Source organism: Falco rusticolus, chromosome 2 (genome assembly GCF_015220075.1).
Source record: "Falco rusticolus isolate bFalRus1 chromosome 2, bFalRus1.pri, whole genome shotgun sequence".
Lineage (NCBI taxonomy): Eukaryota > Metazoa > Chordata > Aves > Falconiformes > Falconidae > Falco > Falco rusticolus.
The window spans coordinates 94,092,880-94,120,210 of record NC_051188.1 but is presented as its reverse complement, the minus strand read 5'-3'; the positions used below and the strand labels follow the sequence as shown (position 1 = coordinate 94,120,210).

At 37.7% G+C, this 27,331-nt stretch overlaps 2 protein-coding genes across 17 annotated transcripts in view; one reads left to right on the top strand and one right to left on the bottom strand.

The window, feature by feature from the left end:
* OFD1 (OFD1 centriole and centriolar satellite protein) overlaps positions 1-23,845 on the top strand; it is a 36,523-nt gene extending 12,678 nt beyond the window's left edge. For 6 of the 11 annotated variants that reach the window (XM_037377415.1, XM_037377410.1, XM_037377412.1 and 3 more), the window contains 13 exons: positions 1,000-1,073; positions 1,739-1,830; positions 1,964-2,153; positions 2,832-2,962; positions 3,332-3,443; positions 4,893-5,501; positions 9,345-9,474; positions 14,342-14,442; positions 17,994-18,095; positions 19,177-19,325; positions 20,249-20,419; positions 21,068-21,138; positions 22,081-22,150. In XM_037377415.1, coding sequence (XP_037233312.1) covers positions 1,000-1,073; positions 1,739-1,830; positions 1,964-2,153; positions 2,832-2,962; positions 3,332-3,443; positions 4,893-5,501; positions 9,345-9,474; positions 14,342-14,442; positions 17,994-18,095; positions 19,177-19,325; positions 20,249-20,419; positions 21,068-21,138; positions 22,081-22,135 — 1,987 coding nt within the window. In that variant the 3' untranslated portion in view covers positions 22,136-22,150. Of the gene's footprint in view, positions 1-999; positions 1,074-1,738; positions 1,831-1,963; positions 2,154-2,831; positions 2,963-3,331; positions 3,444-4,892; positions 5,502-9,344; positions 9,475-14,341; positions 14,443-17,993; positions 18,096-19,176; positions 19,326-20,248; positions 20,420-21,067; positions 21,139-22,080 lie in introns of those variants that run through there. The other 5 variants (XM_037377417.1, XM_037377414.1, XM_037377413.1 and 2 more) reach the window with 4 other exon arrangements.
* Positions 22,795-27,331, bottom strand: part of GPM6B (glycoprotein M6B) — a 111,851-nt gene continuing 107,314 nt past the window's right edge. For 4 of the 6 annotated variants that reach the window (XM_037377429.1, XM_037377430.1, XM_037377426.1 and 1 more), the window contains one exon: positions 22,795-25,334. In XM_037377429.1, the coding sequence (XP_037233326.1) occupies positions 25,185-25,334 (150 nt within the window). In that variant the 3' untranslated portion in view covers positions 22,795-25,184. Of the gene's footprint in view, positions 25,335-26,019; positions 26,993-27,331 lie in introns of those variants that run through there. The other 2 variants (XM_037377427.1, XM_037377432.1) reach the window with 1 other exon arrangement.

The window sequence follows — 27,331 nt, the reverse complement described above, 5'->3', positions numbered from 1 at the left end:
ATGGGGAGAAGGAGTCTGGACCATTTGCAAAAATGCAGGAGGATGGATGTGGCTGTATCTGAAAACATTTACAGTTTGTGTCCCAGTCGTGTACCTTCATCCATAATCTGGATATTGACACGGGGCATCCTCAATAACTTCAAACATGAGGCTTAATTAAGGGGAATGGCTTCCCCAACAAAGGGCAGAGTTTCAGTTCAGACAGACGTTGATAAGCTTGGGGATTGCGCAAACATAAATCTTCGGAGTCTTAACAAGGAGCACTGCAAGGCTCTGTGCTCGGGGCAAAACATCCCTGTGAAGTAGTATAAATGGGGAAAAGGAATTGCCTGAGGAGCTGCGGTTCTGAAGAGGATGTGGGAATTAGACGGAATGCCAAGTTGACTATGAGCCAGCAGTGTGCTCTGGTAAATAAGGCAAACAGCTTAATGGGTGACATTAGTAGCAGCATGGCCAGCAGACTGAGGAAAATTATTATCCTCTTCAGGTAATGGTGAAAGCTGTGCCCCGGTTTGGGCTCCCCAGTTCAAGAAAGCCATGAAGAAACTGGAGAGGGCCTAGTAAAGGTCTTGACAGATAGTTATGGGACTATCAGTTGTGACTTCTGAGTTCGTGTGGCCAAGGTTTTAAATTGTGGCTTGGGAAGTCCAGCTTGGACATGGGGGAAAAAAAAATTACTGGGAGGATAGTGCAGCATTCGTGCAGGTCATCTAGGGAGGTGGTGGAATATACATCCTTTGAGGTTTTCAAGACTTGGCTAGGAAGAGCCGCAGCTGACCTGCTCTAGAGTTGGCAGTAGTCTTGCTTTTTGAGCAGGTGGTTGAATAAGGTGATTGGCAGGGCCCTTTCCAACTGTTTCAGTGGCTCTGCAGTAAATAATTTTGTCAGTAAAAAGTTAAGTGTTCATAGTTTAATCTGGGAAAGACTGGAATTTACACAAATGCAAGAGCATATGTGTGCACATATACCTCAGGAATACATAATTCTTTTTACTTCTAGGTATCAGCTTGAATTAAAAGAAGAATACATAGCCAGAACCAATAAAGTTACTGAAGATGAGAAAAAAAATAAAGGTAACCATCTCTCGGAGATTAATTAAGTAGCTGTTTATCTCTAGAGCTTTTACTAACAGGTGTCAAAACTGTTGTTACTAAACAGTCACAGTGTTTAGTAACAGTGGCATAAGTGACAGAAAAGCCATCAAAATAGATTGTGAAGACATGTAGCAGGATCCAGTGACAGGTCAGCCACTCCTAGCTGTTCAGAATGCATTGGGAACCACGAGCTGGTGCTTTGCACAGAGGCTACAAAGCATCCTGCTTTTTCAGTTTCCCATCTCCTGAAGTACTACTAGCTCATTCGTTCTCTAACTGAACTCTGGTGCAGTCTGGTACCATCCCCTTGAATGGTTGCCAGTTCCTACATTTATTGTGCACAAGGTGTTTAATTGGAGTTTGAGGAAGAGCTGGGACAGATAATGTAGTTAGACTTTTAAGTTAGGGACACGTGGAAGAAATGGGCATATGAATTTGATTTACTTAATTCTAAAGGAGTATATGTATGCAAATGTGTGTGTATGTATATGTATATTTTGAAGGAGTGTGTACAATGTTCAGTCATTTTTATGTCTTGAATTAAACTGAATGTTGTATTTAGCAGCTTAAACTGTTTTTTGCTGATAGTTTTTTACTGTAATACTCTACTAATTTTAATTCAGTATTTTTAATCCTCCCTGCAGAGAAAGCTATGCTTTTGCATGAAGAATCCATTGCTGTTCATTCAAAAAAGGAGGAACTTAAGCAAGCTATATCACACACGAAAGAGCTTGAGGTAATTGTAAACATGAATTTAAGGAAGCTGTATTCTAATTAGTGCATTTGATGTATATTTTAAAAAAAAGTGAAATAAAAATAATTAAGTAGTACAGCAGTTCATAAGCTCCTAAACTGTTCTTTATTTGCAGCTGGATTTGGAGTCAGTGAAGGCCCAGGTTCTGTTGGTAAATAAACAGAATCAGTTGTTAACAGAAAAACTGAAAGAAGTATCAGACTATCCTTTGCTAAAGGAGGAGAAATTAGAGCTCCAAGTGCAGAATAAACTACTTAGGCAACAGCTGGATGAGACTCGCATTGAGAACCAGCATCTGCGAGACAGTAAGTGTGAATGATTTAGTAACTTTCTTGTTCATGTTTCCCTACAAGTACTTGCATACAAATAAATTTTAATTAAATAGATTCTTTGTATTATGTTTACTAGTAGTTCACATTAAACCCCAACTAATGTTTGTGTAAAATGGAAGTCTTTGACATTGTATTTTCTTTAACATGTCTGTATAGTAGCAATCCTGAATTAAGTGGTACCCATAATAATATGAGGAGTATCCCTTTCACCCTTTGAAAATAGCAGTGCAATATTTCTAACCATAGCATTAGTGTGGTTAATAATGATAAAAGAACATTGCATTATTATGTTAAAATGATTTTTAAATTAACCTGACTATAGTTATTAAATGTCAATTATTTTTAATGTGCGTTTGAGATTACGGGAAAGTAATAAAAAAAAAGAGATGTATACTCAGTTACATAAAATAAGGTTGTGTAATATTCTTCCAGAATGGGACTGTCTGGGTCTAGTTCTTAAATGACTATGCCAATGAAAATTTTGGTCCTTTGTAAAAGGAAGAAAAAAAAAATCCTTAAGTACTTTATTCAAACAAGGTCTTGTTATGTTCCTGAAAACAAATCAGCTTTAAACTTTGAAGTGATATCATACAGAAAAGTGCACACTTGTTATTCTGCAGCTGAGTATCTAGTATTTCTGTTTCTGGGTAGAGCTGTCCCAGCCCTCAGCAGAGCACCTGGCCTGCCAAGTGGAGCTGAGGAGAGTGGAACATTCTAGGAAGCTGGCACTGGATGAATTTGAAAATCATAGGCAGATTTTGGAAAAGCAGCTACAAAGTGAGGTAAATTATTCTTTCTAAATAATTTGAATCCTTTATTCTTCCTGTCATCTTGTTCATATATCTATGTACCTGTGTAGGCAGTTTAGCATATAGTTACAGGATTGTTTGTACTCTGCTTATTTTTATGTAAACAACTCTAAAGAAAACAAAACAACACCAAAAAACAACAAAAAAATCCCAACCAACTCAACATAACCAAAGTGAATCTTTCCAAGCCATGGAGTTGTCAGCACTGACTTTCAGTAGGGTATTATGTGTTTATGGTTTCATTTGACCTAAAACGTTCAGAAACAGCTATTCAGCCAGTTGGGATTGCTCTTTCTATTTGAATTATGAGGGGTTTGGGGTTTTTTTCTCTGTCTCCTATAGACTGAGCATTGTGCCCAGTTGAAGACCCAACTGTTGGACTCTGAAGCTACTGTCAGGAAGCTAAACATGCAAGTTGAAGAACTGAAACTGCAAGTGAAACAAACACAGGCAGGTTTGTATCTTATCTGAGCAGTCCTTTATGAAGTTCACTTAGCTACACAGTGTAAGAATTTCCAAAAGCTTAAAAAAAGCTGTGGTTGCATAGATCTAATATACCAGCAGTGAGTAGATTTCAAGTATAAAATAAAAACCTATTTAAAAGCTCAGTTTAAAAAGCAGACTCATTAGAACTTCCCTGCCTTTCAGAAAACAAACATAGAGGAGGAAAACGTTCCTCCTTGAATACTTGCATGTTTTTATTGTCTCCTCAGTTTGAAGAAGTTTGTTTGGTGGTAACGTAATCATGGTTTTTGAGGGGGTGAGTTATGTTTTAATGCATTTTGATTCATGACTGTTCCTGATTAGAATAATCGATTTGAAATTGTATTCCATACCTCACAAATCTAAATACAACTTTCAAACAGTTGTTGTCAAGGCTGTTAACTTATGCACCTTGTGTGGGCATTAGAAAGAGAGAGGCACTCGCATGAAGCAATTCAGTGTGCTGAAGAAATGCAGTTCTAAAGATGCTTATCTGTCAGATTGCTAATACTAAGTATGATAAATGAGAGGTTTGGAATGTATATTTAAACTAAAAATATGGAATTTAATTCTGCAATGGTTATACATTACATACAGCACGTGTTCACCATAGTTGTGTGTATGCAATGCTTTATATTATTCACTAGACCAGTACGTACATTTTCGTATATGGTACAGGTATCGGTACCATTTGGAATTGAAAATTTGTTAGTGTCAAAGTAGCAAATACATATTTTAGTTAAATGATTGAAATTACTGCAGAGGCTTTTATTTTGCATCACAGTTAAGGATGTCATTGAAGAACTATTTATGTAGAAGAAAACGAAGGTTTCCATTTTGCTGAGAAAGACACAGCCCTATAGATTGGTCTTTTGGCCCTGCTGAAGCATACACGTACAAGCCAGGAAGCAGACAGCCCTGAAACATTGAATTTAACTGGCAATTTTGGACAATTTTTTTCTGAAGAACAACATTGTCTATGTGCTATGTTGTTTTTCTCCAGATTTCTTTTTTTGATCTAAATAGGAAATTGTTAAGATTTGTGGCTTGCCATACGTCCTTCACCCTTTGACAGCATGATTAAATATAATGTGTCCAAAGTGGTGATGTTTTCATTTTTATTTATATTTATTTAAACATAATTTAAGAAATAACATTGTAGAGTGCATATTTCAGGGAGTTTTACATGGAAGGATTATATATTTTAAAAAAATAGTATCAGTGATAATTTGCAGCTATGCAGCTACATTAAAAATATATTTACATCAACCCTTTAAATTGTGAACGCTTAAGCCAGTTCCATGTTCAGATAATTTTGACCAAATTGGAATTTACGTGCCACAGTTTACCGTTTCTGTTTTGTTATGTGTTTCCCTCTCTCACTCCTTGCTGTCACTCACGGTCTCTTGCTGTCTTTTAGCTCTGGAAAATGAAGTGTATCGGAATCCAAAGCCTTCACTTGTTGATCGGTCTGTCCTTGACTTCACTGGTGACAGAGTTGTGCCTCATGACATTTATGTCGATAGCACATTCCTGAAGAATCAGGTTATGACCGATGTGATGAAGTTAAATGCGGTGCCAAGAGTTGGCTATCGTCAGCAGTTACATCCACGCAGTACTTCTCCAGATTCTGACCTGGAGTTTATGGCGCAAACCCGGGCAAGAATAAAAGAACTAGAAAAAGAGGCAGAGTATTTGGAAGAAGCCTACAGGAACTACCAACATAGAGTCATGCAGGACGCGGCTGCAAGCAGAACACCAAACAAGATGCAGTCTCCTTTACTTGTGCAGTGTGCTAGTATTAGACCCCCCTTGGCTACCCAGCATGAACTTCTGGAGGATAATCGCAGCCCCCAGCATTCCCCCCTCAGCAGTCCAAGAGGTGAAAAATACATCAAAAAAACTGGGCAGGTTGATGTTTTTAAAAATCCCTTAACACCACCACACAGAGGAGCGTCTTCTTCAAGGCGCCTTTCTTCTACTCCTGTTTCCAAATTGGAAAGAGAGCTCAGTAACAAGATTTCAGATGGTAAGTCAATGATTATTAATGTGGTGGAATACTGGAATACTGTTCCTCTTGCAGTATGGGAGGAGAAAGATTTGGCAGCGCTAGTCTTTTCCTTGTTTGTTGTTTGCGAAGAGGCAGGAGAAGTTAGAGACAAATGTGTTAGCTGCTTGGACTGTTGCTTCTTTGTGGAAGCAAGTACTGGAAAAGTGCATTGAGGGAGGCTAAACATACAGCACTTTGTTGAGGTAGCTTTAAAGAGAACACCACGCCACATAGCTCACTGCAGGTGTAACCTTATGATATGCAGAGTTTCATTCAAAAGTTTCTATCAAGTGTAACTACTTTGCAGCATTAATTGTAATTTCCTAGTTTTAATAACCCTCCCTCTATATTCCTGTCCTTTCATTTAGCAATTGTAGTTAACGTGTGCAGCAGAAGACTGCTACGTCTGGCTTCTCTTAAATTGAGTTTTCTAATCTGAAAGGTCCAGATTTGCTTTTGTTTGTTCTTTTTGTTGTAACATCTTTATCAAATATTCCTGAGTAATTGTGAGGGGGAAGGGATTAGTATTTGGTCATGATTGGAAAAGTGGAATTTGCTATTAATTCCACAGGGTCTAATAGTTACTTAGCCTTTTTATTTTTTTAAAGGGGCAGTACTCAGAAAAGCAAGCAAAATAGAAAAGAAAAATTTAAAAAATTGTGGTTTCAAATCTGCAGCATGTCTGCTGCTTGAGTTTGTAATTTTTGTCACCCTAGCTCAGAGTGGATTTCGTAGGGTGAAGACTTTGAGATAGTAATGAAAAAAGATCATGATCAGCTTCTGAGTGAAGGAAAGTTAAATAGAAGAAGGGCAGCTTAGTTTGGAAAAGAGTTAGCTGAGATGGGTTGTGGGAAATCTGGAAAGCAATGAGTGATACGGAAAATGTGAAAAGGGATCAATTAATCTCTCCTTCACAGACCACAGCATCCTGTGAAATCGAAAGGAAAGAGAAGGAAGTACTTTTTCATACCATGAGTAACTTGTGGATTTATTGCTTCTGTGGCAACAAGTATAGATGCAGGATGGAACCCAGGATGCAGGATATAGATGTCAGGGGACCCAAAATAGTATTCATTGGGGAAAGTTTGGGTTGGGTGTTAGCAGAAGTAAGATGTAAGTATTTTCCTTCTAGTTTAGTTTTGTTTAGTAATGGGCACTGTTAGAAACAGGTTACGACCAGTCTGTTCTGTTGTGGCTGTCCCTGTGTTTCTGCACATAGAATATCATGCTCTGTTACTGAAAACATATTTGAAAACTTGAACTTCCAAAGCTTTTACATTTTAAGTTTTCTCTGTTACCTTCTCTAGAAAGTATTTACAGACTATTTGTTTAATACTGCACACACACAAAGTCTTTCATAAAGGTAGGGTTTTGTTGTAAATTAGGAACATAAAAATTAAAGTTGTGTGCATGACCTCCACAACCCCTCCCATCTTTGTACCTGTCAGAGGCTGGTTATATGATACCTGATCTCTTTTTTTTTTCCTTTAGATCTGTTCTTTGCTTAATGCCAAGACCAGCTTGCTCTGGAGAGGGATGAGAGCTGAATAACAAAAGAGGGCATTACCTGACTTAAGCATTACAAAAAATTTTGCGTAGGGGGAGTGGGTTGCAGCTAGATGATATATTCTGGTGAACTGATACAATACATGCCCCAGTAAGCACAGTAGCTTCAGCGCTGTGCCGTGAAGTGATTTGTCTGCTTCCAGTTAGATTGCTTCCCCACTGATCTGTCACCTGTTTCAAGAGTCATCAGAGAGAGAGTGCTTTTATACTGGTATATATGTTATTCTTTGTACTAGAGATGGATGAAGCACCAGATGTGTTTTTGCTAGAAACCGTAAGTCATTCTGGAAGCTTTCATGGAGCTTTTGAGTGGTGTTGAAGATGCCAGTCTGAACAGCTCAGAATAAATTTTAAGAGGTAAAAGATGTCATGCACGTGAGTCTGAGGTTTGTTTTTCCTTTAAGTGAGATATACCTCAGTGACAACTGTAGCTCAGTTGTCAGCACCTGTCTTCGAAGGATGAAAGGAAGAAGTGTGTCCTCCTGTAAAATACTTGCAGTTGGCAGATCTAGCAGCAGTTTTACTACATAATTGACCAGTGGAAGTGTATGTGGTTTTCTGTCTTCCTTTAAATTATGTATGTATTTGACTGTTTCCCTTCCCAAGTCCATTCATATTGGACATCTTTCAGGCTTTGACCTTCTACTGGGAAGGAGTAAGCCCATTTCTTTAAGAACAACTAAAAGTAGGACAGGTTCCATTTCTGTTTTCCTCTGCTTACTGTCTCTAATCTCTGGGCAGTAACATGGATTAAGAAATAGTTAATGAGAAAAATTGAATTGTCATCTGACCCATGCTTCCTATTACATTACCAGTACTTTTTACCTTGATCATTACTTGACAAAACTTCGTCCCTTGTGATGAGAAAGAGCAAAGTTGGTGAGTCTTGCAGAGAGCATACTGTGAGCCAAAGACCTCAGCAATTTTTCTTTTAGTAGAAAGTTGTTAAATTTCTAATATAGATAATTTCTAAATAGTAATAGGTTGTGGTAAATTACTGTATGAGATGACTAGTGTGCCACCTGTATCCTAACATGCAATATGTGTTAACACTGAGGAGGTGAGTGCAGGAAGTACTGCCTGCTCTTCTTGTCTGTTTATTCTGCACGTGAAAATTTGACAAGTTATTTTATAAAAGTTTGGATGGTGGTGGGCTGAGCGTTCCAGCCATGCTGATACATGTGTATGACATAACTGCTGGGTCCTGTTCTGTTAGTGCTCAGCTTCCCCAGAGGGTGTTCATCCGTATTGCATGGGCACAGGGGCTGTCTGGAGATAAAAAGCCATTGGCAACCCTTAGTCTGAAGCATCCTGACTTCTGCAGTGTGGTGTGCGCCGTAACAGGGTGTACTTCTGTGTGACCACCTGAAAAAACTTCAGGTATGGGAGTGTTAATAATAGCTTTCTGTCTATCTTTTGAGCCCAGTTAGCACTGACAACAGTAAAACTTATTTGATCAATGAAGAGAAGAAAAACGGCAGTACCAGCTTACTATATGAATACCGTATCTTGTGGGAAAACTAATAATTCATAGTCTAGTAATGAAAGACCTGTGCAGCTGCACAGGAAAGGAAAATTAAGATTGCAAAGCAAAATTTAATCAAAGCACTAGAGTTCGCAAGTTTGATTAAAAGCCTTTTTATTGGAGGGGTTTTGTTTTTTACCTTGTTTTTTTAGGAAACTCAAGACTTCTCTAGTCATATTGTCTTGTTTCCTTCCCTGATAACTTTACAGCTGTTGATAAGAGGATAAAATCTTCAAAGATTTTTCTTCTTTGCTTCATCACTCACTTTTACAAATCTGTAGAAAATGAAACCTCCAGGTTAAATTTCTTAATGAGGAATGGCCTTTGGGAGACCTCAGACATTATCTTTCACTGACTAGTAAGCATATCGCTAGCTTGAAAACCAGGTCTGTAACTGCTTCCTCTAATATTCATTATGGGAGAAATTACTTGATGCTTGGCAGAGGGGCTACAGTTTGTGGGGAGCATGTATTTATTATATGGTGATAATCATAGGCTTTATGAGAAGTTTACGATGGTGAAGGCTTGTAGAGGAAAATGCGCGTACTGGAGAGGTAAGAAAAAGAAATAAATAACCAGTACAACAAAGTTCATATTTTAAGGTCCAGGTATTAGTTGCCCTGTAGTGGTGGTGCCTGCAGAGTCTAGTTATGCATGTTGTAAAAACCAGCCTTGTCTGAGAAATGGTAGGGCAAATAACTAATGCAAATTGTGGGATTTTCATTCTGCAGACAACATTGGCCCATACCTTGCCTCTTCACAGCAGAGTGTTGACCAAGTGCTTTCTCCTATTTCAAAGCCATATCTACTTTCATCTTCAGAGTCTGTTTCTTCCTCATCCAGTCGTGGCCAGAAAATCAGGTAACTTTGTTTACAAAGCAACATTTTTAACCTGCTTTTAAAAGAAACATTTATCTAATTGTTCATGGTGATAGCTGCTTTTGCAATTCAAGCAAGCCATTAATTTTGCAAGTGAGAACTTTTCTGAAGATGGATAAGCATTTCCATTCTTGCACCTGGAGAGCAACCTAGTCATAAAAAAAAGAAACACCCCTCTTCTCCCAAATCCAAATAACTTTGGCAAATACGATTTGACATTTTCAGTGCTGTTTAGATTTGTGCTTCCTTCCAGTGCAGAGTTATGTGCAGTGAAATACTTAAAACCTCATGTGCACTAAAAACTTCAGATGAATGCAATGTTTAAAAATAAAACAACAACAAAAAAGTCTTGTCCTATGACAAAGTAAAACCTGATTGATTTACAAAGTGTTCTGCAAAGTCATTTCACTGTTGTAGTTGAGCAAGGAAGGTTATTCCAAAGATTCCCTCTGTTGGGGCAAATGTGAATAATAGCACTAGCTCCAAAGCCTAAAAAAGTCCGCTGCCATGGACAAGTGTTATGCAGAGGACTAAAAAGCCTGGAGGGCGAATGTAAGGCATCCTAAGTGCTTGCTGGTTTAGTGCAGATGTAGCAAATGGATAAATACCCATCAGTGAAACTTAGCTCAAATTCTGCTCTTTAAGGATACTAATTAATGCTTAGAACTGTGCTTCTTGGCACTTCCAGTTTGTGCTACCGCAACCAATACAAGTATTGATTTGTTACTGTGTGTGGCTTCAAAGATCGCGGGTGGTTCATTTGGTGTGTGCTGTCAGCACAAAGGCACACCCAACAGATACAAGTCATACAAAGTTTCTATGTTCCTGGGCTATAGGTCAGGCTGATTTACTTTGTTGGGTTTCCCACTGCTGTAGAGATCTCTGCAGATACGGCTCTAGATTTAAAAATGACCTTTGCTTTTGCCCCTCTTTGTTATTTTACTTTTCATGCGTCAGTGCTGTGACAAACTTTTCAAAGCAAGGTATGGTGTGAATTCTCCTATTTCAAGACAGCTGCAAGTTCTGCAGCACTTGAAATCTGTTGTATTGGTGTAGACTTTCTGTTTTATTGTTATTTCCTTACACAGTAGACCACTTTTAGACAGCAGAGTGAAAGTTTCATTGTTAATAAAAACATATTCTGTTAATCACTAATTTCAGAAAATGTGTTTTCTAAAAGTTTCCTTAAAATGTCAAATCTGTTCCTAAAAGTAAATCTGAGTTAAACAGCCCCTGACTTGCATGCCCTATATATAATATCTATGAAAAAATCTCATTTTTTAAAAGTGTGAGGAAGGTATGCGTATGTCCAAGATATATCTGACTTTCCCTGCTGTCCCACACCTTTAGACCATATTGGTAACTTAAAAATTTAGACTGTATACTTTTTTGGGTAAGAATAATGTCCGTACTCTGTTGTAAACAGGAATGTGAAGGCACAGCAGTGGCCCATTAACTATTACTTAGCACATTTTATTTATAACAATCCTATCAGACGTCTTACCCTCATATGAATTACCTGAATGTATTTTTAGCAGTTTGTTGTGGTGAGCTCTTGTGGGATTTGACAGTTTTGATTCCTTTAGTAGGCTTCTGTGCCATCCATATAATTGTGATCCTGAGAAGGCTAACAGGAGCTCTTGGTGACGTAGACTAATTTGAGAACCAACTTCATTTCAGAAGACAAAGTTGGGTCTTTAGGGGAGTAAACTTCATTTTTCAATTACTTGAAATTATTTTTCAAGAAAAAGGTAAAGCTACAGGCTCATCACGAATTCTTGTCCAACGTGGTGACAATCTCTCATCTTTCCCATATCAGAACAGGCCTTTTACGTACACTTGGTGTTCAAAAGCCATTGAGGTTATACCTGATGCACACAGAACCCTTAATAAAGATATGTGTCTTTAATTGTGTCTGTATTTTTCACATCTGTGACCTGACTGATGAGCTTTGTCGATTGAAGCTCGGTAGTTTCAGCTGCCTTTTTGAGATTTAAGTCAAGGCAGTTCTCCATTCTCACTTCATTCATTAACAAGCTGTAATGTTAACTTCTTTTTTTTCCTCTGAAGAGCTTGTTCATGTGTCTGTATAACTGTTTTCAGAATGGGAATCTCCAGTCTGCTTTGCGTGTGGGAATGAGATGGGTACCAGAACTTTTTTGGTTTGTTTTTTAAAGATCTCTTTTAAGTAAATGAATAACTTTGCAAAATTAAGCAGCATAAGACAGACTTCTTTTTCCATCCTGTAGCTCCTATTTCCATGTATGAAATTCTTCTGTTCTTAACAGTCTCTGGTGCCTCCGACTCTCCAATAGTGAGAATCCTCAATAAGGTCTGCAGAAAAAGCTCAAGGATTTAATGTTTCTTTCCTAAGAAGAGGCACTTGAATTGGCCTTAACCTGCTAGCCTTCATTCTAGATTTGATGGCTGAAGAAAAGCAGCTTGACCTGGGGCAGCTCTAGCAGGCATTCCTAGGGCTTCTCTATTTTGTTGTTATCAAGTCCTCAATATACATTTACCGTAGAGAGGGTCTCTTTGGTGTTTAGAATTTGGGAAGAGCCTTTATGTTCTTGGACTTGAAAAGAAGCTGATGGGATTTCTAGGGACTGTGAAGTTAGTCCCTTTGAGTGTCTGCCTCTTCTTGCCCTGCTCATCTACATTTTCTACAGTGTATCTCAGATTTCCTATATTCCTCTGACAGACCTTAGAAAGTGAAGGCTGAATGTTAAGGTGATAGGGGAAAATAATACCGCTTGAGGGACTGTACTTCTTTGAGGGATGTTGTAAAGTCCACACTGCCTGAAGAGTGAACAGTATGAGGGCGTTCTGTTGCAGAGAACAGGCCAAGGTCTGGGCAGGCAGCTATGGGTTGTAGTTGATTTCTTGGGTTCCTTGTGCCAAAACAAGGGTATGAGGTCCAAATAATTTTCTTGAACTTGCTGCTTTCCCAAGATTTTCTTAAAGGGGAAACATTCTTTTGTTGAGTATTTTTTAATTTCTTGTGCCTTGGACTGTTTTCTGTTACATAAAATATTTGAGAAATGTATGCGTGGGCTTTTCCAGTTATTTACTCTCATTATTAAGCAAATGCCACATCATTGATGTGTATTGTGGGATTACTTTATGACCTGTAGATCTGAAGTGGCAATGGGAACTTCTCTGAAAAGAAGGATGAAGAAAATACTGTGTTGTAACACCAGTAATCATTACAAGTTAGACCTCTGTCAGTGAGGAAGAACAATTGCTTCTGTGACTACAAGAGCTCCTTGTTTATTTGTGTTTCAAGATACCGGTGGTATGAAGGAAGCCAATAAACAAAAGACAGGAAGTCAGTCTACAGTTATAAGGCAGATTATTATCTAAACCATTCCTTTTGGTTTTTTGTTTAGGGCTGAAGAAACCGATTGTGAGGGTTGTTACCAGTACTAGGCTAAAAAAATAACTGGACATTAGCAAAATAGGTTAGATAGTGGTGGTTGTTTTTTGTTTAAGCTTTAATCTTAAGCGTAACTCATGCAGTTCAATCATTTGGCGTTGACTGGCACACCAGTACTGTTTTATGGAATATTGACATGAGGTGTACAGTCCAGGGTTTGGTTGCTAAACTTGTATAATGGGATGAATTTTGAAAAATGCTTGGAAATGTATGTTTACTCTTATTCATGAGGCAGACCTCTCTAGTTTGCTGAATCTGAGGCAGTGTGTTAACTGTCTTTCTAGCAATGTTGCAGGACGCAGTAATGAAAAAAGTGGCATACATGTCCTTGAATCTTGCATCCCTAAGAATTATATAACACTGAACATTTCTGTGAAGGCAAGACTAAAAACGTGAAATAGACTTCCCAAAACTTGAAGTTTCATTTACTCTCTCGTACTTAATTTACAGGGTATTTTCCCCCACTGACATTACTGAACTGTCCTTCTGACAATGCAGATCTATTTGTTCGTCCCCAGATTTCTTTATTCAACATGTCTCCTTGTGGGGGTATGCTTTGTTTGTTCTTCGCTTTTGCCCCATATAAGACCTGAATCCCTTCGAAATTGTAAGCACAAACATATTTATACCCTGGTGAAGAGCACCAGCTGGTGTAAAGTAAGCTCTTTTATGAAGAGCTGCTGCTGAATTTCCTTAGTGACCTGCACTCCTTTTGATATCCTGCTTCTGGTCAGAGTTTGGTAGCAGGGTCACGTGGAAGATACTGTTCTTTTACATTATCTTTCTGATGAGATAAATGGGGATTTAGAATGAGGGAACTAATCCCATTTTTCATAGCACCCAGATTTTTACCCCTGTATATCATACATGTTTTGCCAGACATCTAATCCTAATACATTTCAAATGCATCTGTTAAGATGGCATCAAAGTGGGAATTAGACTACAACACAGAGCCTAAAAGGGCAAATTTCTTAATTTCATTGTCACGATTCATTGTCTTTCTCCTTTTTTTTTTTTTTTTTCTTCCTTCCTCCTTTTTATGCCTTTTGAGATTGTATTTTGTTTTAATGTAATGCTTTTAGGTCCTATATAGGCCTTGGGGAAAGGCTGCAGGGAGATGGCTATGAGAGATTGAGCTGACTTCTGGTGGAAGTCAGAGAACTGTATTTGAATGCCTTAACTTTTGAATCAGAAAGTTACAGCTTTTTGGTTGCATGGTTTTTACATTTGGTTTAGTTTGTTGCCAAGCATGTGATTAGTCCTTGTATTTAAATCTCAGCTCACAGAATCACAGTGTGGTTGGAAGGAACCCTTGGAGATCTTCTAGTCCAAATCCCCCTGCTAAAGCAGGTTCATAGATCGCTATTTGCTCAGAAGTTCAGCATTTATATTTGTTATTCCTTCTTCTTTCAGACTTAATAATCAACAAATGGATAAAAAAGATTTCAGTGATATCCCCAAACCAGAGAAACTAATGTATGAGGACCTTGAAGAACACATTTCTTCTCCTGAATGTAAGTTTTGGTGCATTTTAGGCAGTTCGTTTAACACCCTAGGGCTTAATAGTTGTAAGACAGTTGTCTTGATAATTTAAGACTGTAGTTGGAGAGAAAAAATTCTGACTGATGTTGGAAATAAAATCAAACTGACATGATGAAGTATTCATTTTCTTCATATTTGCATCTTTAGAGGAGAAGGATCTGTAGTAATAAGTCGACACTGAAATCAAGCTGGTTCTGAAATTTGGGAACATACTTTTTGTTCAGAAATCTTGCATAACATTGTTCTCATTAATGCATGTAGGTCTGACAGTTGTTTCAGAATGTTTTAGAATTGTGTAGGATTTTTTAAAAAATCAGCCAAGTATACTATATGAACTAATTTGAGGGTCTGTTGTATTTGCTGAATGAAGTAAAACTCCAAGGACTATTGGTCATGGACCACTATCAGAGCACTATTACCAAGCTGTAATTCTGAAGATAAGTTTCTGCAGCCATTACATATACTCTTGCTGATTTTTCGTTCTGTAACTGAGGCTTAAATAGTATTATGAATTAGAAGTTACTTTAGAACTGTGTGTAAATATGTGAAGAACACTTGAAATTATACTGTCGTTAATCAGCGTGTCTGAGTAGTTCTGGAACATGGTTCAGTTACTGAAGCGTGAATTTTATCTTAATTTTTTTTCTTTTAAGGTCAGCATTTTATTTATTTACATTTCTGCTCTCTGTTGATTGCAGAAAGAACTTGGTCATTTAGGTGGTGTTTTGCACTGTGTGCTATAAAATGCTTCCTTCTCTTTTTATGCTGCAGTCAAGCCTGCAGGGTTAGTTTTCAAAAACTTTTGATGTAACTAAGGTACTGTAGAAAGAGGAGGATAATAAAAGTTAATTCACTTTATAGCCACTTGTATGTGGAGAGAGAAGCAGAAGCACAGCTACTGGCTTGATTTCCTAGTTTTTCAGCATCTCAGTGACATTTTTATGTTGGACCTGAGCATTATCTCCCATGAAACTGTGGGTTTAAAGTAAGTGAAGTTGTCAATGTGAAAGGTATGAACCTTTCCCATTTCTAAATTTTGTGGGGTCTGTAAATTCTTTAGACAGGTGGAGTTTCATCATTGGGTATGAATTAAATTCATAGCTAGTGAAGAGATTATAATTATTGTATGAGAGAGTTAGAATCACTGATTTATAAGAAAATATTCTTAACTAGTGTGTGTTTTCCTGGGTCCGAGACTGGCTGATTTTGTTTGCGGCTAAGTTGTATGGAAGATGGAGTGATGCTGTTACTCACTGTCTTGAACCTGTGAGAATATGGTTTTCAGTATTTTAAAAACCAACCAACTAAACAATCAAAAAAGGCAGTGTTTAAACAGCAAATGTGCTGTTCGTATTTAATGGTAACTAGCAGAAGGTAATGACTCATCAATACATTTCTCTGTGAAGTTTTACTCAGTACACTTGTTGGTATTTTTAAATTTATCTCATTTAGTTTTCTTTTTGTAAGCTTTAAATGCATTATTTGCATGTGAACTGAGCCTGTAGCCACTAATGGTTTCTACTCATCTCGTATTTTAATTAGATTTCGATTTATTTGTTTAATTTTGTATTAGAGACTTTTGGGAATACATTACATATTTCACTTTTATTTTATCACATATAAGAATAGACTGGCATTTTCTTGGCAATTGGACCTGAGTAGATGCTGTGCCCAAGTAAGTTACCACTGTATCATTTGGTCATGTGTGGTAGTCAAAAGAACAATTTTAAGAGTTTGCATATGACTTCTCAATCAACAATACTTTTGTTGGGTCAGACTGCATCAAAAAGACAGTCTCAGTATGTTGAAGGAAATCAGAATCGCTAAAAAGGGGAGAAGATAACCCAGGAGGAATTGGGGGGGGGGGGGGGGGGGGGGAGGAGGGCAGGGAGAATAAGAACGTAAAATCTAGAAAGTAAATGTAGAGTAAGATAGAATGAAGGAAGAAGTTGCTAAGAGTAGGAAAAAACCCAGTGGCGTGAAGGAGATACCATAAACTGTGGAAGCCTTTTAATCCCGCTGTGAGTGAGGTCTGGCATGACAGGATTGAAATTTCTGTTGGCAGTAATTGCTTTTAGTTGATGTGCTTGTCTTAAGGAAATAATGCATCTCTTGTTGTCCACCCTTGCATCAAAGAATGAATGTGTAAAAAGTGTGTTACCTTTCTTTTCTTTCAGAATGGTTAATGTAAAGGTGGTTTTTACTGTACTGTTTTGGGTGGGGTTTTTTTGGTTGGGTTGTGTGGTTAGCAGACCTTTAGAATTAGATATAGTATTTAACAGGAACCTATTTGTGAAAGGGATTTTTTGACTATTTAAATATTACATATGCTGAAACATACTGATGCCTCATATAGAAATAATGTTGTTGTTGATAACCTTATAATTTTATACCTAAAGTTAAAGAGAGAGCAAAAAACCAGAATAGGTTTTCTTTTGAGTGTACTAACTCATTATTTTGGTCTGTGTGAAATATAGATACAGAATTTCCTTCAACTTTCCTAGTTGAAGCTGGTAGGACTTCCTATTGCTGTTGTAAGAAACTGAGACCATTCTTGTAACTTAGCCAAGACAGATAGTTTGGCAGAAATTTTCTGTGATGCTTTCACCTGTAATTCCTTTACAAGAATTTTAATTCAAAGAGATTCAGACCATTCTGAGAGAGAGACTAATCAGTTTGGGTGTCTTGTTTTTTCTTCATGCAAAATATTTCAGTTTTATTATGAAGTGGAAAAGAAAAATGCTTGAAACCTTGATAATATCGGAAGGATGGGAAATTGAAATTTTCTAGACCTTTACTCAAAACTTAAGGAAATATAAAAATTATCTGTACTATGTTACACTACGTGCTTGGAAAAATGATCCTATATATTGCAGGTTGGCTACCTAGAGATAATGGCTACATCTGACTTTTTATGTCTTCTTGCTTTCTCTCATAGAATTGAGATAATAGCAGTCTGCATGGTTTGCAAATAAATAATTAAGAAGCCGTTGCATGTCGTAGCAATGACCACAGAAGTACAGTCATTGTGTTTTTGTAGATTCAGAGCCCCATTGTGCAGGGAGAAGAAAATATAATATAGAATATTAGCAGTATCCATCCGCTGTACTGAAGGCAAGGATCCTAATAAAGAAATAGTACATGATCAAATAATTAAAGGCTGTTTTACGTGCATGGAAAGGATGAGCTAAGCTTGGACATGTAATGTTTTCTGTGACCTCTTATCTTGATTATGTAAAGAAATGATAACATTTGGGTTTTCTGGTGTATATTTATTCATGAATCTGTTTTGGCTTTGTAAACTGATACTTAATTTCAAAACTAACAATTCTGTAATTAAAGCAGCAAGTACAGCCCGTGATAATTCTTAATCCCGAGGGAAACGGTCAAGTTGAAGGGAAAGTGCTCAATTAGTGCTGATACTTGCGTTCTTATTCAGCCATTCCCAGACTTTGTGTCCATTGCTCAGCTCTGCTATTGTAATTACAAAATAATGAAGCCATTGTTCAAATTTCTTCTCTAGATCAGGGGGACATTCCAGAGCAGTGTGAAAGTGATGCCTTGCATCCATCTGGGGACATCATCAATGGAAACCATGTCACAGCCACTTCGCTGCAGGATTTAAGTGAGTTTTCAGCTCAGAAACAAAAGTGAATACCCTTTTTAAATGTCAAATGTGTAACATAAAAAAAGCCAAATATTTAACATCCTGTAGGTACGTATGCTGGCATGATTGAACATTTTTTTCCAAAAGAGCTAATAATGTAATAAAGAGGAAGGTATGTTTTATTTTGCTTTACTGTATGAGGAAGACTTTTTCATCCTGTTTTTGATTAATTTTTTTTTTTAATTTAAACTTCTGCCACCCAACTTACTACCCATCCCACCCCCCTGACTGGCTTCTGGAGAGATGATTTTGTTTTTTTTTCTTTTCTCTTCAGGATAGTTATAAAATATCATTTCTGCTCTTGATAGAACTAAGACTTGAAAGGTTTTGGTTTGGTTTTCTAAAAAATATTTTATGTCCTGCTTGTCTGGATTTTTTTTCATTTTTCTTGACTCAGTTCACAAACTGTATTATCACAATGCTGTTTTAATTCTTTGGGTAGGTGAGGATGATTTCAGTGCAGCATATGCCACTTTTCTAATTGTTCTAGATGGAAGCATTATTGTATTTTTATTTAGAGAAGAGCTTTCTAGCTTTGTAACAATTCCCAGTATTTAGTTTCCCATCTAATGACTATCTGAATGCTGTTCTACTTACACAGCTTGTTTAAATATACTGGTCACATCAGCAGTGTGTCCTGCAATAATTTTTAAAGGTCTTTTAAGTACTTTCTTTATAAATATAACCATATTGCAGAGAGGGAAAGAATGTAGCAACATGAACTTTAGGATAACAGATTTAATGAGATGGTCCGTGATAGGAATGAGAAACGCATAGAGAGATTTGTCAGCTCTCTGGCCTCTACTTTGGCTTTACTGTTTAACTCGTAGTGAATTATGTATCAGACTAAAAATGTTGAGAGGTGGGAAGAAACAACATCAGATACTGAAGAATGATTTTGGTATATGTATAAGCAATATATCCAGTTGTTTTTCATTTACTGGTAGTTATACAGGAACCTGATACTTATTTGTGTACTACTGTAGTAATTACTGAACTATATAAATCAAATTACAGATGTTGAAATAACTTTTCACAGCAGTGCTGGATCAAAGGCAGATTGAAGAACAGAATAGAGAAGTTGAGGAAAACATAGAAGAAAGGAAAAAAAGAGAAGAAAGGAGAGAGCGAGAACAACAGGAAGCTTTGGAAGGAGAGCAAAAAGAAGTGGAAAAGCTTAACAAAGAGGTGGTGATTCAGTATTTTAATTTCTGACAGTAATATAGCTTTGTAGTGCCATGTAGGATTGTTCTATGTGCGTTACTTTGTTAAAAATAGATTTTATTCAAGTGAAAGTAGTAGAGGCTGATTTTTTACATACTTGTGTGATTAACTGAAGGGTCTCGCTAGAATTTCTCCTTATGCCTAGTACCTTTTTCACTGGAAACCGATGCCTTTTCTTTCAGGCTTCACGCAACTGAAAGCTACAGTTTTACGGCTAGAATTCAGAAGGCAGCTGTCACCATGCTATTGGAACAAGCTATACAATTGCTGTCTTTCTGGTCTGGACTGCTGCTGGTGGAACACACCAGAACATGTTAATGTCCATCTGTTCATTACCCTGCATTAGGGTATCTAGGGTGCTTCCTTGGAAGTAGAAGTTGTAAGGAGACCTTAAGGAGTTTGCCTAAGTCCCTTTTAGGTGACGTAGCACCTGTTGAATTAGAGTTCTGGACTTCTAAGACCTGTATAAAACTTGATTTTTTGCGCCCTCCCATTTAATCTTCCTCTTCCCACCCTTAAACCTTGGCTAATTTGATTCAGTGCAGTGGTACTGGTCAGACATGCTCGTGCTACCCTTCACACCAGCAGGCTAGGCCCTTCAAGAAACTTTCATACCTGTGTCAGCTCTTCTTCAGTTCACACGGAGCTGTCAGACATAGAAGCCTCAGGCCTCACAGCATCTCAGACATCCAGACAGGCTGAGTGGGATTTCTTGATGTCACTTTGAATTGAAGCAGTACCTTAACATTTCATCTTGAACTGTATGTAACAAGTTAATGCTGTTCAGACTGGCATGTTTTACCAAGGTTAACATAAAATCTCATGTGTAGTGCAGGTATAAAGGTATTTTTCTTGAGCTGATCGGTATGTAATTTTGTGTCTTAAAGCCGATCCAAGACTCAGTGAAAACAGATGAAGAAAAAGAAGATAAGGAGGGGGTAAAATCTGGAAACAGTAATTCTGGTGCTGAAGATAAAGTTAAGGATCCTACTCCAAATCCGTTAGAAAAATACATGAGAATAATTCAGCAGAGCAGAGCGCAGGAACGGACAAACAAGGTGATTATTCTCAAAACTGGGTCTCAAAAATGTTACTGACTCAATTTGTCTCGCTAAGCACGCATACAATGAAAACATTTCTCTCTGCCCCGCCCCCCTTTCAGGCCTATGTCACAGTCTACAGAGATGAGTGTTTGGATTTGTACTGCAGAAATGTGTTGATTCAGAAGAAAAATAATGAAGACTTTCTTCTATAAGGGGTTTTGTTCTGGTGTCCTGGGGGGAGGGGGTTTGTTGGTTTCTTTGGTTTTTAGATACTAGGACAGTATTTAAATATAAATGTCCTCAATTTTTAGTTTGAACTATGTTTAAGTACAGCCTGAATCTACACAGGTCAGTTGGTGTTCCACTAACACAACTGGTATGATTGAATTTATTCTGGCAAAACGGAAGATTTGACCTTAAAGAACATGGTAAACATTACTTTGATGAAGGCGTGCAGGATACTTTTGTTCAGACATTATCCAACCTGAATTTCCAAAGCATCATTGTTCTAGATGCAGTGCAGCAGCTGTAGAAACAGGGCAGCTCCTCCAGATTTTTGTTTTCCATTAGGTGCCTTAACATACAGATACTGTTTATTAGAGTCACTTAAAACCTTGACTTAAGAACCAGTTACAGGAAGTGTATTTTCTTCTTGGTTGTCAGGATTCAAAAAAAGAAGAAACAGGAGAAGTATCACTTACAGAGGGACTTATATCTAGTGAAAAGGATGACAGGTAAGGCATATATATTACTATTAATCACTTCTATTACTCCATATTAATAAATAGTTATTTATGAATTATGGTTAAGAGACATCTGCCTCCTTAAAAAGCAAAATAATCTAGTAATCAAAAGCAAATATACTGGAAGAATTGGGAATCCTTCATGTACAGGTAAGTTATGCACTGTATGGAATTCAGATCTGGGAACTACATTCAATGATCTGTTTCAGTAGCTGTGGCAATTAGAACTCGTTATCTGCAAACGAGCAGCATCTCTGTTCCTGCCCCATGAGCTGAAGTGTGCGGGGTTCTTCTTGGGTAATGATTCTGAAGGTTTGTCTGCACGGCTCTTTGCAGATGGTTTGTTACTACCATAAAATCTAGGCCTTGATTTGTCAGTAGCATCACGGCCTTTTAACAAACTAATACACGCTATTTTTTTTTTCTGACATTTTGGCTGCCTGCACCGAGTTACCATAGCTAAAGCATCTCCTTTGGCTCTCTAGACAGTGATAGATAAGGATATATAGTTTTCAGTTGCTTGAGAGGAAAAAAAATAATCCAACAACCCTCTATCAGATCTTTCAGTTTATCTGAAAATGCAGAATTAAAAATTATATATAAGCAAAGACTAGGGAACAGTTAAAAAAAATAAATTAAATGCTCACCGTAACTGTAGCAATGATTCAGCATTATCTGTGCCTTTAAAGTGCTGTTTTACATATCAGACCCTACCCTGGTGCTACCGAACTGGAATCTGTATGGTGTTCTTTTCACTGGGTAAGCATTGCAGAATAGTGGATGTATAGTACTGAAATGGCATTCTCTTAATTGAAGCCCCAAATCCTTACCCTAAAGGCTTGCTTGTTTCCTTCAGGTCACTGAAATAGCAAGATAATTATGGCAGAGGCAGTCTCTTTGTTTTTAAAACAAGTATTTCTATTTATGATTTAGGATAAGAAACTACTCTGGACTCATACCACTTTCCTTCCCTCCCTCCTATCCTTAATACAGCACTGGAGACATCTCTCATGGAGACGTGGATGAAAACTTCTGGTGAACAACAGCACTTATTATTATTTATTACCATTACAATAAAAATGTTTATAAAGCAGCTTTCTGTCTGTAAAAAGTTGTCATAAATGTTAGGCACCAAGACGGCATAATTATGAATTTGTAAAAAAAAAAAAAAAATAAAAAATTTATGATTTTGAGCTGCGTCATCACTCCAGTCATTCACTTCAAAGAGCAAGTCAGTCATATTGTTAATCTAGAAGGAGTTCCTTGATTGGGTGAGAGAAGGGAGAAAGCAGTGTCAAGCAATTAATCAGTATGTTCAAGCAGACTGACTTTGGCACTGCATTCCTGTAAACTTTTAACAGCTTTTCCAGTGGTGCCCCATCCCGTGCCCGTGCCCGCTCCCTTCCCCTCCAGCTGTTACAAAGCGTAGATCACAGTCAGGGTGTAGAGGTAACAAAACATTCAGTCGTCATCGTCTTTTTTAAAGGTTGGCTGGCACAGTCTCAGCGAGCGGAGTGTAACAAACCCGAACTCACCTGCCCCTTTTACTACTACGGCAGGGGAAGCAAACGCTGCTAAAAGCAGCCCTACCTCGTGTGTCACCCTGTTGGTATTAACCAGCCCAGAACGGAGAGATTCAAATGAAAATGCTATTTAACTCATCTTTATTTAAGCTTTGTATTTTGTAGGTAGATTATAGGCAAAAATCAAACTTTATTTACAGTACAAAATACAGTATTTTTTAATCAATGAAGTAATTTTGGGCAGCAGCATATATTACAACTTGCACTGCATTTGAGGCTGCTCATCTTGACCTAACTGCAAGAACATGAAGCCAAGTTTGACAGAATTTAGGGGCAAAAAGCCAAAGCTCTGTCTTGAATTCACTGGATGTTGATACACGATGTATCAAAAACATGACAGAAATAAACTTTTGCTCTTAGAAATTCAGCTAAAATGTGTTTTGGGGGCTAGTCTAATTTTACATGCTGCTTGGTTTGATGTTGCAGCCATGCTCACATTTACAAAATTTCTGAGAGAATCCTTCCGTTTGATGTCTGGAATGGGAGGGATCGTGCTTGTTGCGTTATGCTGGCCTGGAACAGCTACCCATGCTCCACCCTAGAAACACCTGCTGATTTACCGTGCTGGAGTGTACGCCTACAGGGCATCCCTTCCCCCAACAGCAGCAAATGGACACTAAAGAACAAAACTCGTTTAACTTCAGATAAGAGACACAAAGCCTAGAGATGTACTAGTATGGAGTAGCTGTAGGTCTGTTTTCAAATAAGCATACACAAGTGTTGTCTATTATCTACAAATATTTATTTTAACACTTGGATGTAACTACAGGAAGCCCTTGGCACTGATAGAAAATATTGATTCACTGTTAGGTTACAAAAATTTATACATAGCAAAATTTAATGCTCTTTACATAAAAATATTAGACTACTTAAACAAAACTTCAAAAACTCCCAGTAATAGCTACACTGAATTAGAAAAGAATTAGGCTTTAAGACACTGCCTCCATTATTACCCTTATGCAAACACTGGGCTAGAACATCACCTGCATTGCTGTAGAAATGTCTCCTTCATGCAACAGGTAAGAACATACACTAGGCTATTTTGTCATATTTGCTCTACATTGACCAACTCTGCCCCTTTTTTGAAACTGTCAAATTAGACTTCAATATTTAACAAAAAAAAGTATTTGCCATTAATGCCCCCCAAAACGCCTTCTCTCTTTAATACTGACTTGAAGTAATTGGCAATTCCTTTGATTTATATTCAGCAAACAGTCAAAACCATCAAACCACAGGTCAGCTTAACATGGGTATGACTTGAATATTTGATTTTTTCAGATGACTGATGTATTATACTCCCCCCCACATTTATATATATATATATATATATCATATAGAACAAACACCAAATATACCATCACTAATACTCAAGATACCACTGAATGCTTCTGAAAAAAACATTAATTAGAAGGCAGACTTCTATGGGAAATGACTTCAAAATGGCACCGGTTCGTTTGTTTTGTTTTCTGAACACCACGTTTTCTCAATGTGCTAATTAATTTGTAAAAAGGAAAACACATAAGCACTGACTATAAATTTGCTAAGCACCAAGATAGAGAAAGGTGGACATCCTGTATTCTGTTGTATGGCTGTAATTTTTGTTGTGTAAAACTCTGCATACTTTCTCATCTGCTCATTTGGAATAGTCAGATCAGTGTCATTTTAATAAGGTAACACTTTTCACTTACTAAAAATGTAGGATAATGGTCTCCTGCCGCTATATAAATGCTAAGACATTTATAGAAAATAAATATTAAGGCAAAGCTGACATTTATTTTCAAAGAAGGGGATCATTATCCAGATCCAGGGATCTACATTCCATTAAATAGTTAATAAAAAGATTAAAACTTGGGACATCTGCTCAACACTCACGTAAGCACAGGAGCGTGACTGCATCATCGTGACAGTGTGGCACAAAAGCAGAGTGCTGTTCCCATGGCCCATGTAAAGAGTGTTCAAAGACAGCCCTGTTGCAACTTAGGAAATGCTGCAACCGTGCCGTCACGTAAGCATGAGCCGTCAGAAATCCTAGCCAGCCCGTTTCATATTTGGTATATAAATCGAGATACTAAATCACACGTGGTACATGTGCCTTTGCCCTAGAGATTACTGCCTGCTGGTTTGAAGTACCTGCCACAGTTTTGCACGGGACATCATGCTGTCAAACGTGTCAAATACTAAATACCAAAAGTCTCGAAGAAGAATAATTTGGTCACTTATTGTGAAGTGTTGCCTTTTAAAATGCCTGGAGTAAAACCTCCATGCTCTGTATGAAAGGATGGAAGATTACCCACAGGAAGATTTCCCTATGAAAGTGTTCCAGGAGCTGGAATGTGAAGCTTTTGCACTTCTCTCTTAATTTTGTTTGGTAGACACACATCTGTGCTGCAGAGCAGCTATTTCTTGATTTGTCAGAGCTACAGAATTCTTCTGTGGAATTACTGTGGCAAACATTTATGTGTAAGAATTGAGTTGCTCTTTTGACCGAGACTGGATATCCTGAAGCTCCTGCTCTTCTTTTGCTTTGATATCTTGGTAGGCCTGCATTTTGCTTGCATCCTTTAAGTAGGCCCAGTTAGAAGACAGTATCATGAGGAAGTGGATCTGGAAGAGAAGGGTGAGCATGATGGCTAGTGAGCATGTCAAGAGGCAAAGCAAGCTGCTAGTTAGATTAATAGACGCTCTTTAAAATAACAACCAAAATAAAAGTTATTCTACGTTAATAAGCATTCTGTTATTAAAACAGGCACAGAGGCTATTTTCAAAGATCTCTAGAATTTGGCATGCTAATATTTCAGATGGTTATTCACAATTTAGAGAACGTTAGTATAACAGTAATAAAATGAGCTACAGAGTTGAACGATTCAATTAAAATGCAGAATGGGGGGAAGCAGGAAAAAAGTTTTGTACGTGGCAATATATATAGTCTGTAAACTACGAGACGCTCAGAAGAACCGTATTCTAAGGCGGTGGTGTTTATGCATATCCAAGCCCAGATCCTGGTAAGTCTTTTCCCCAACAACAAGCAGATGAGAATTCTACCCTCCCCCTGGAAAAAGCCTGAAACTGTAAACAGTTTTATTTACGTGAACAAGGCTACATTAACATATTGAAAAATTAAACAACAAAACATGAGTCCAAAACTAAGCAAAAGCATGCAATCTCTGGGTTAAGAAGTCTTAATCATATATTTTTATAGCTACGTTTTAAACTTCCATTGTCCAACCTCAGGTGAAGAGTTTTCTATCATATATAGCAACTGGGTTTTTTTTGTGTTTGTTTGGTTTTGTTTTTTTTAATTATTGTGTGGACTTTTTTCTAGTTTGTGCATTCGTCTCTTCCCAACTTCTTTTCACCATACTTCATGCAAAAAAATCTACATCTGAAAACACCGATTCACTTTTTCCCCACCCCCCCCAACAGTGTAGAAAGGTCTCTATGATCTATGCATGGTTTTGCTTCCTGTGCAGTCATACTTACATTTTTGAGATCTGGCTACTGAGAAATCAGTTACTAAAGTGCAAGCTATACAAGAATAGAAACTATTTATATGCAGTTTCTTACTAGTTCAGGGTCCAAAAGAATGTGATTGTTTTACGCAGATCTAATACAAGGATATATTTCCTTCCAGACAGAACATGATTTGGCAATTACTTAAAAATGAAGTAAGAGAAAATAATTAACTTCATCATCCATAGAATCACTGGACATACAAGCCAATTAATGCATAACACCTGGGCTTCTCATTTCTGCCAAAAGAGACTGGCACTACTTTCTTTTCCATCATATTATTTTGCATGCTCAGGGGGTGGGGGTTGTATTTCGTATTCAGGATGAAGAATAAATTGGTAATTCTGACCCTGAACTGTTCCAGTATTTGTTTGAGAGATGACAGATAGAAAGCAAGTGGAGACTTGAAGTGAAAACACTGCATCTTCAGAAGGATGCCTTTGTAAACACCCCTGCAGTAACTGAATCCTCTCAACATGAAGAAATAGCCAGATCTCACCCACATCATAGTTCGTATACAAGAAGTCATTTTATTAATCTGATGAGCTAAATGATGTTTACTGAAGCTATTTACAATTACTGTAACAGAATTCAGAAAGCTAGACTTTTAGCCTAGAGTGTCAGTGGTATTTCAAGCTACACAATGCAGCTCTTTACTGGGCTTATACAATTTAGAATTTAGTGCAGCAATCTTCCCGACTCTTAAACTTCAAAACAGCATAGTTATATGTAGTAGCCATCATGTAGATCAGCTGGTGGAAGAGAACAAAATACAGGAGAGTAAGATACAACAAGGTGACGGCTCAAGCCCGCTTGGGCAACTGTCAATACTTTTACAACAGACGTTACTCTGAGCTTCTTCCAGGGTGAAGATGCAAGGTAACTTGCCATTTAGCTGGAGAGGATAACCTACACACAGGCGGCCCAAGGCTGTTTCATCAACAAACAGTATTACATCTGGGTTTGGCCAGCACGAGGTTAGAAGCTGGCAGCTACAGGAAGATGAAGGAGGTCATCTTGCTAACGGCCCTTTTTCCAACTACCACCTGTAATTGGCACTGCAGAGTTGGACTAGTCAAACTGCCTGGGTC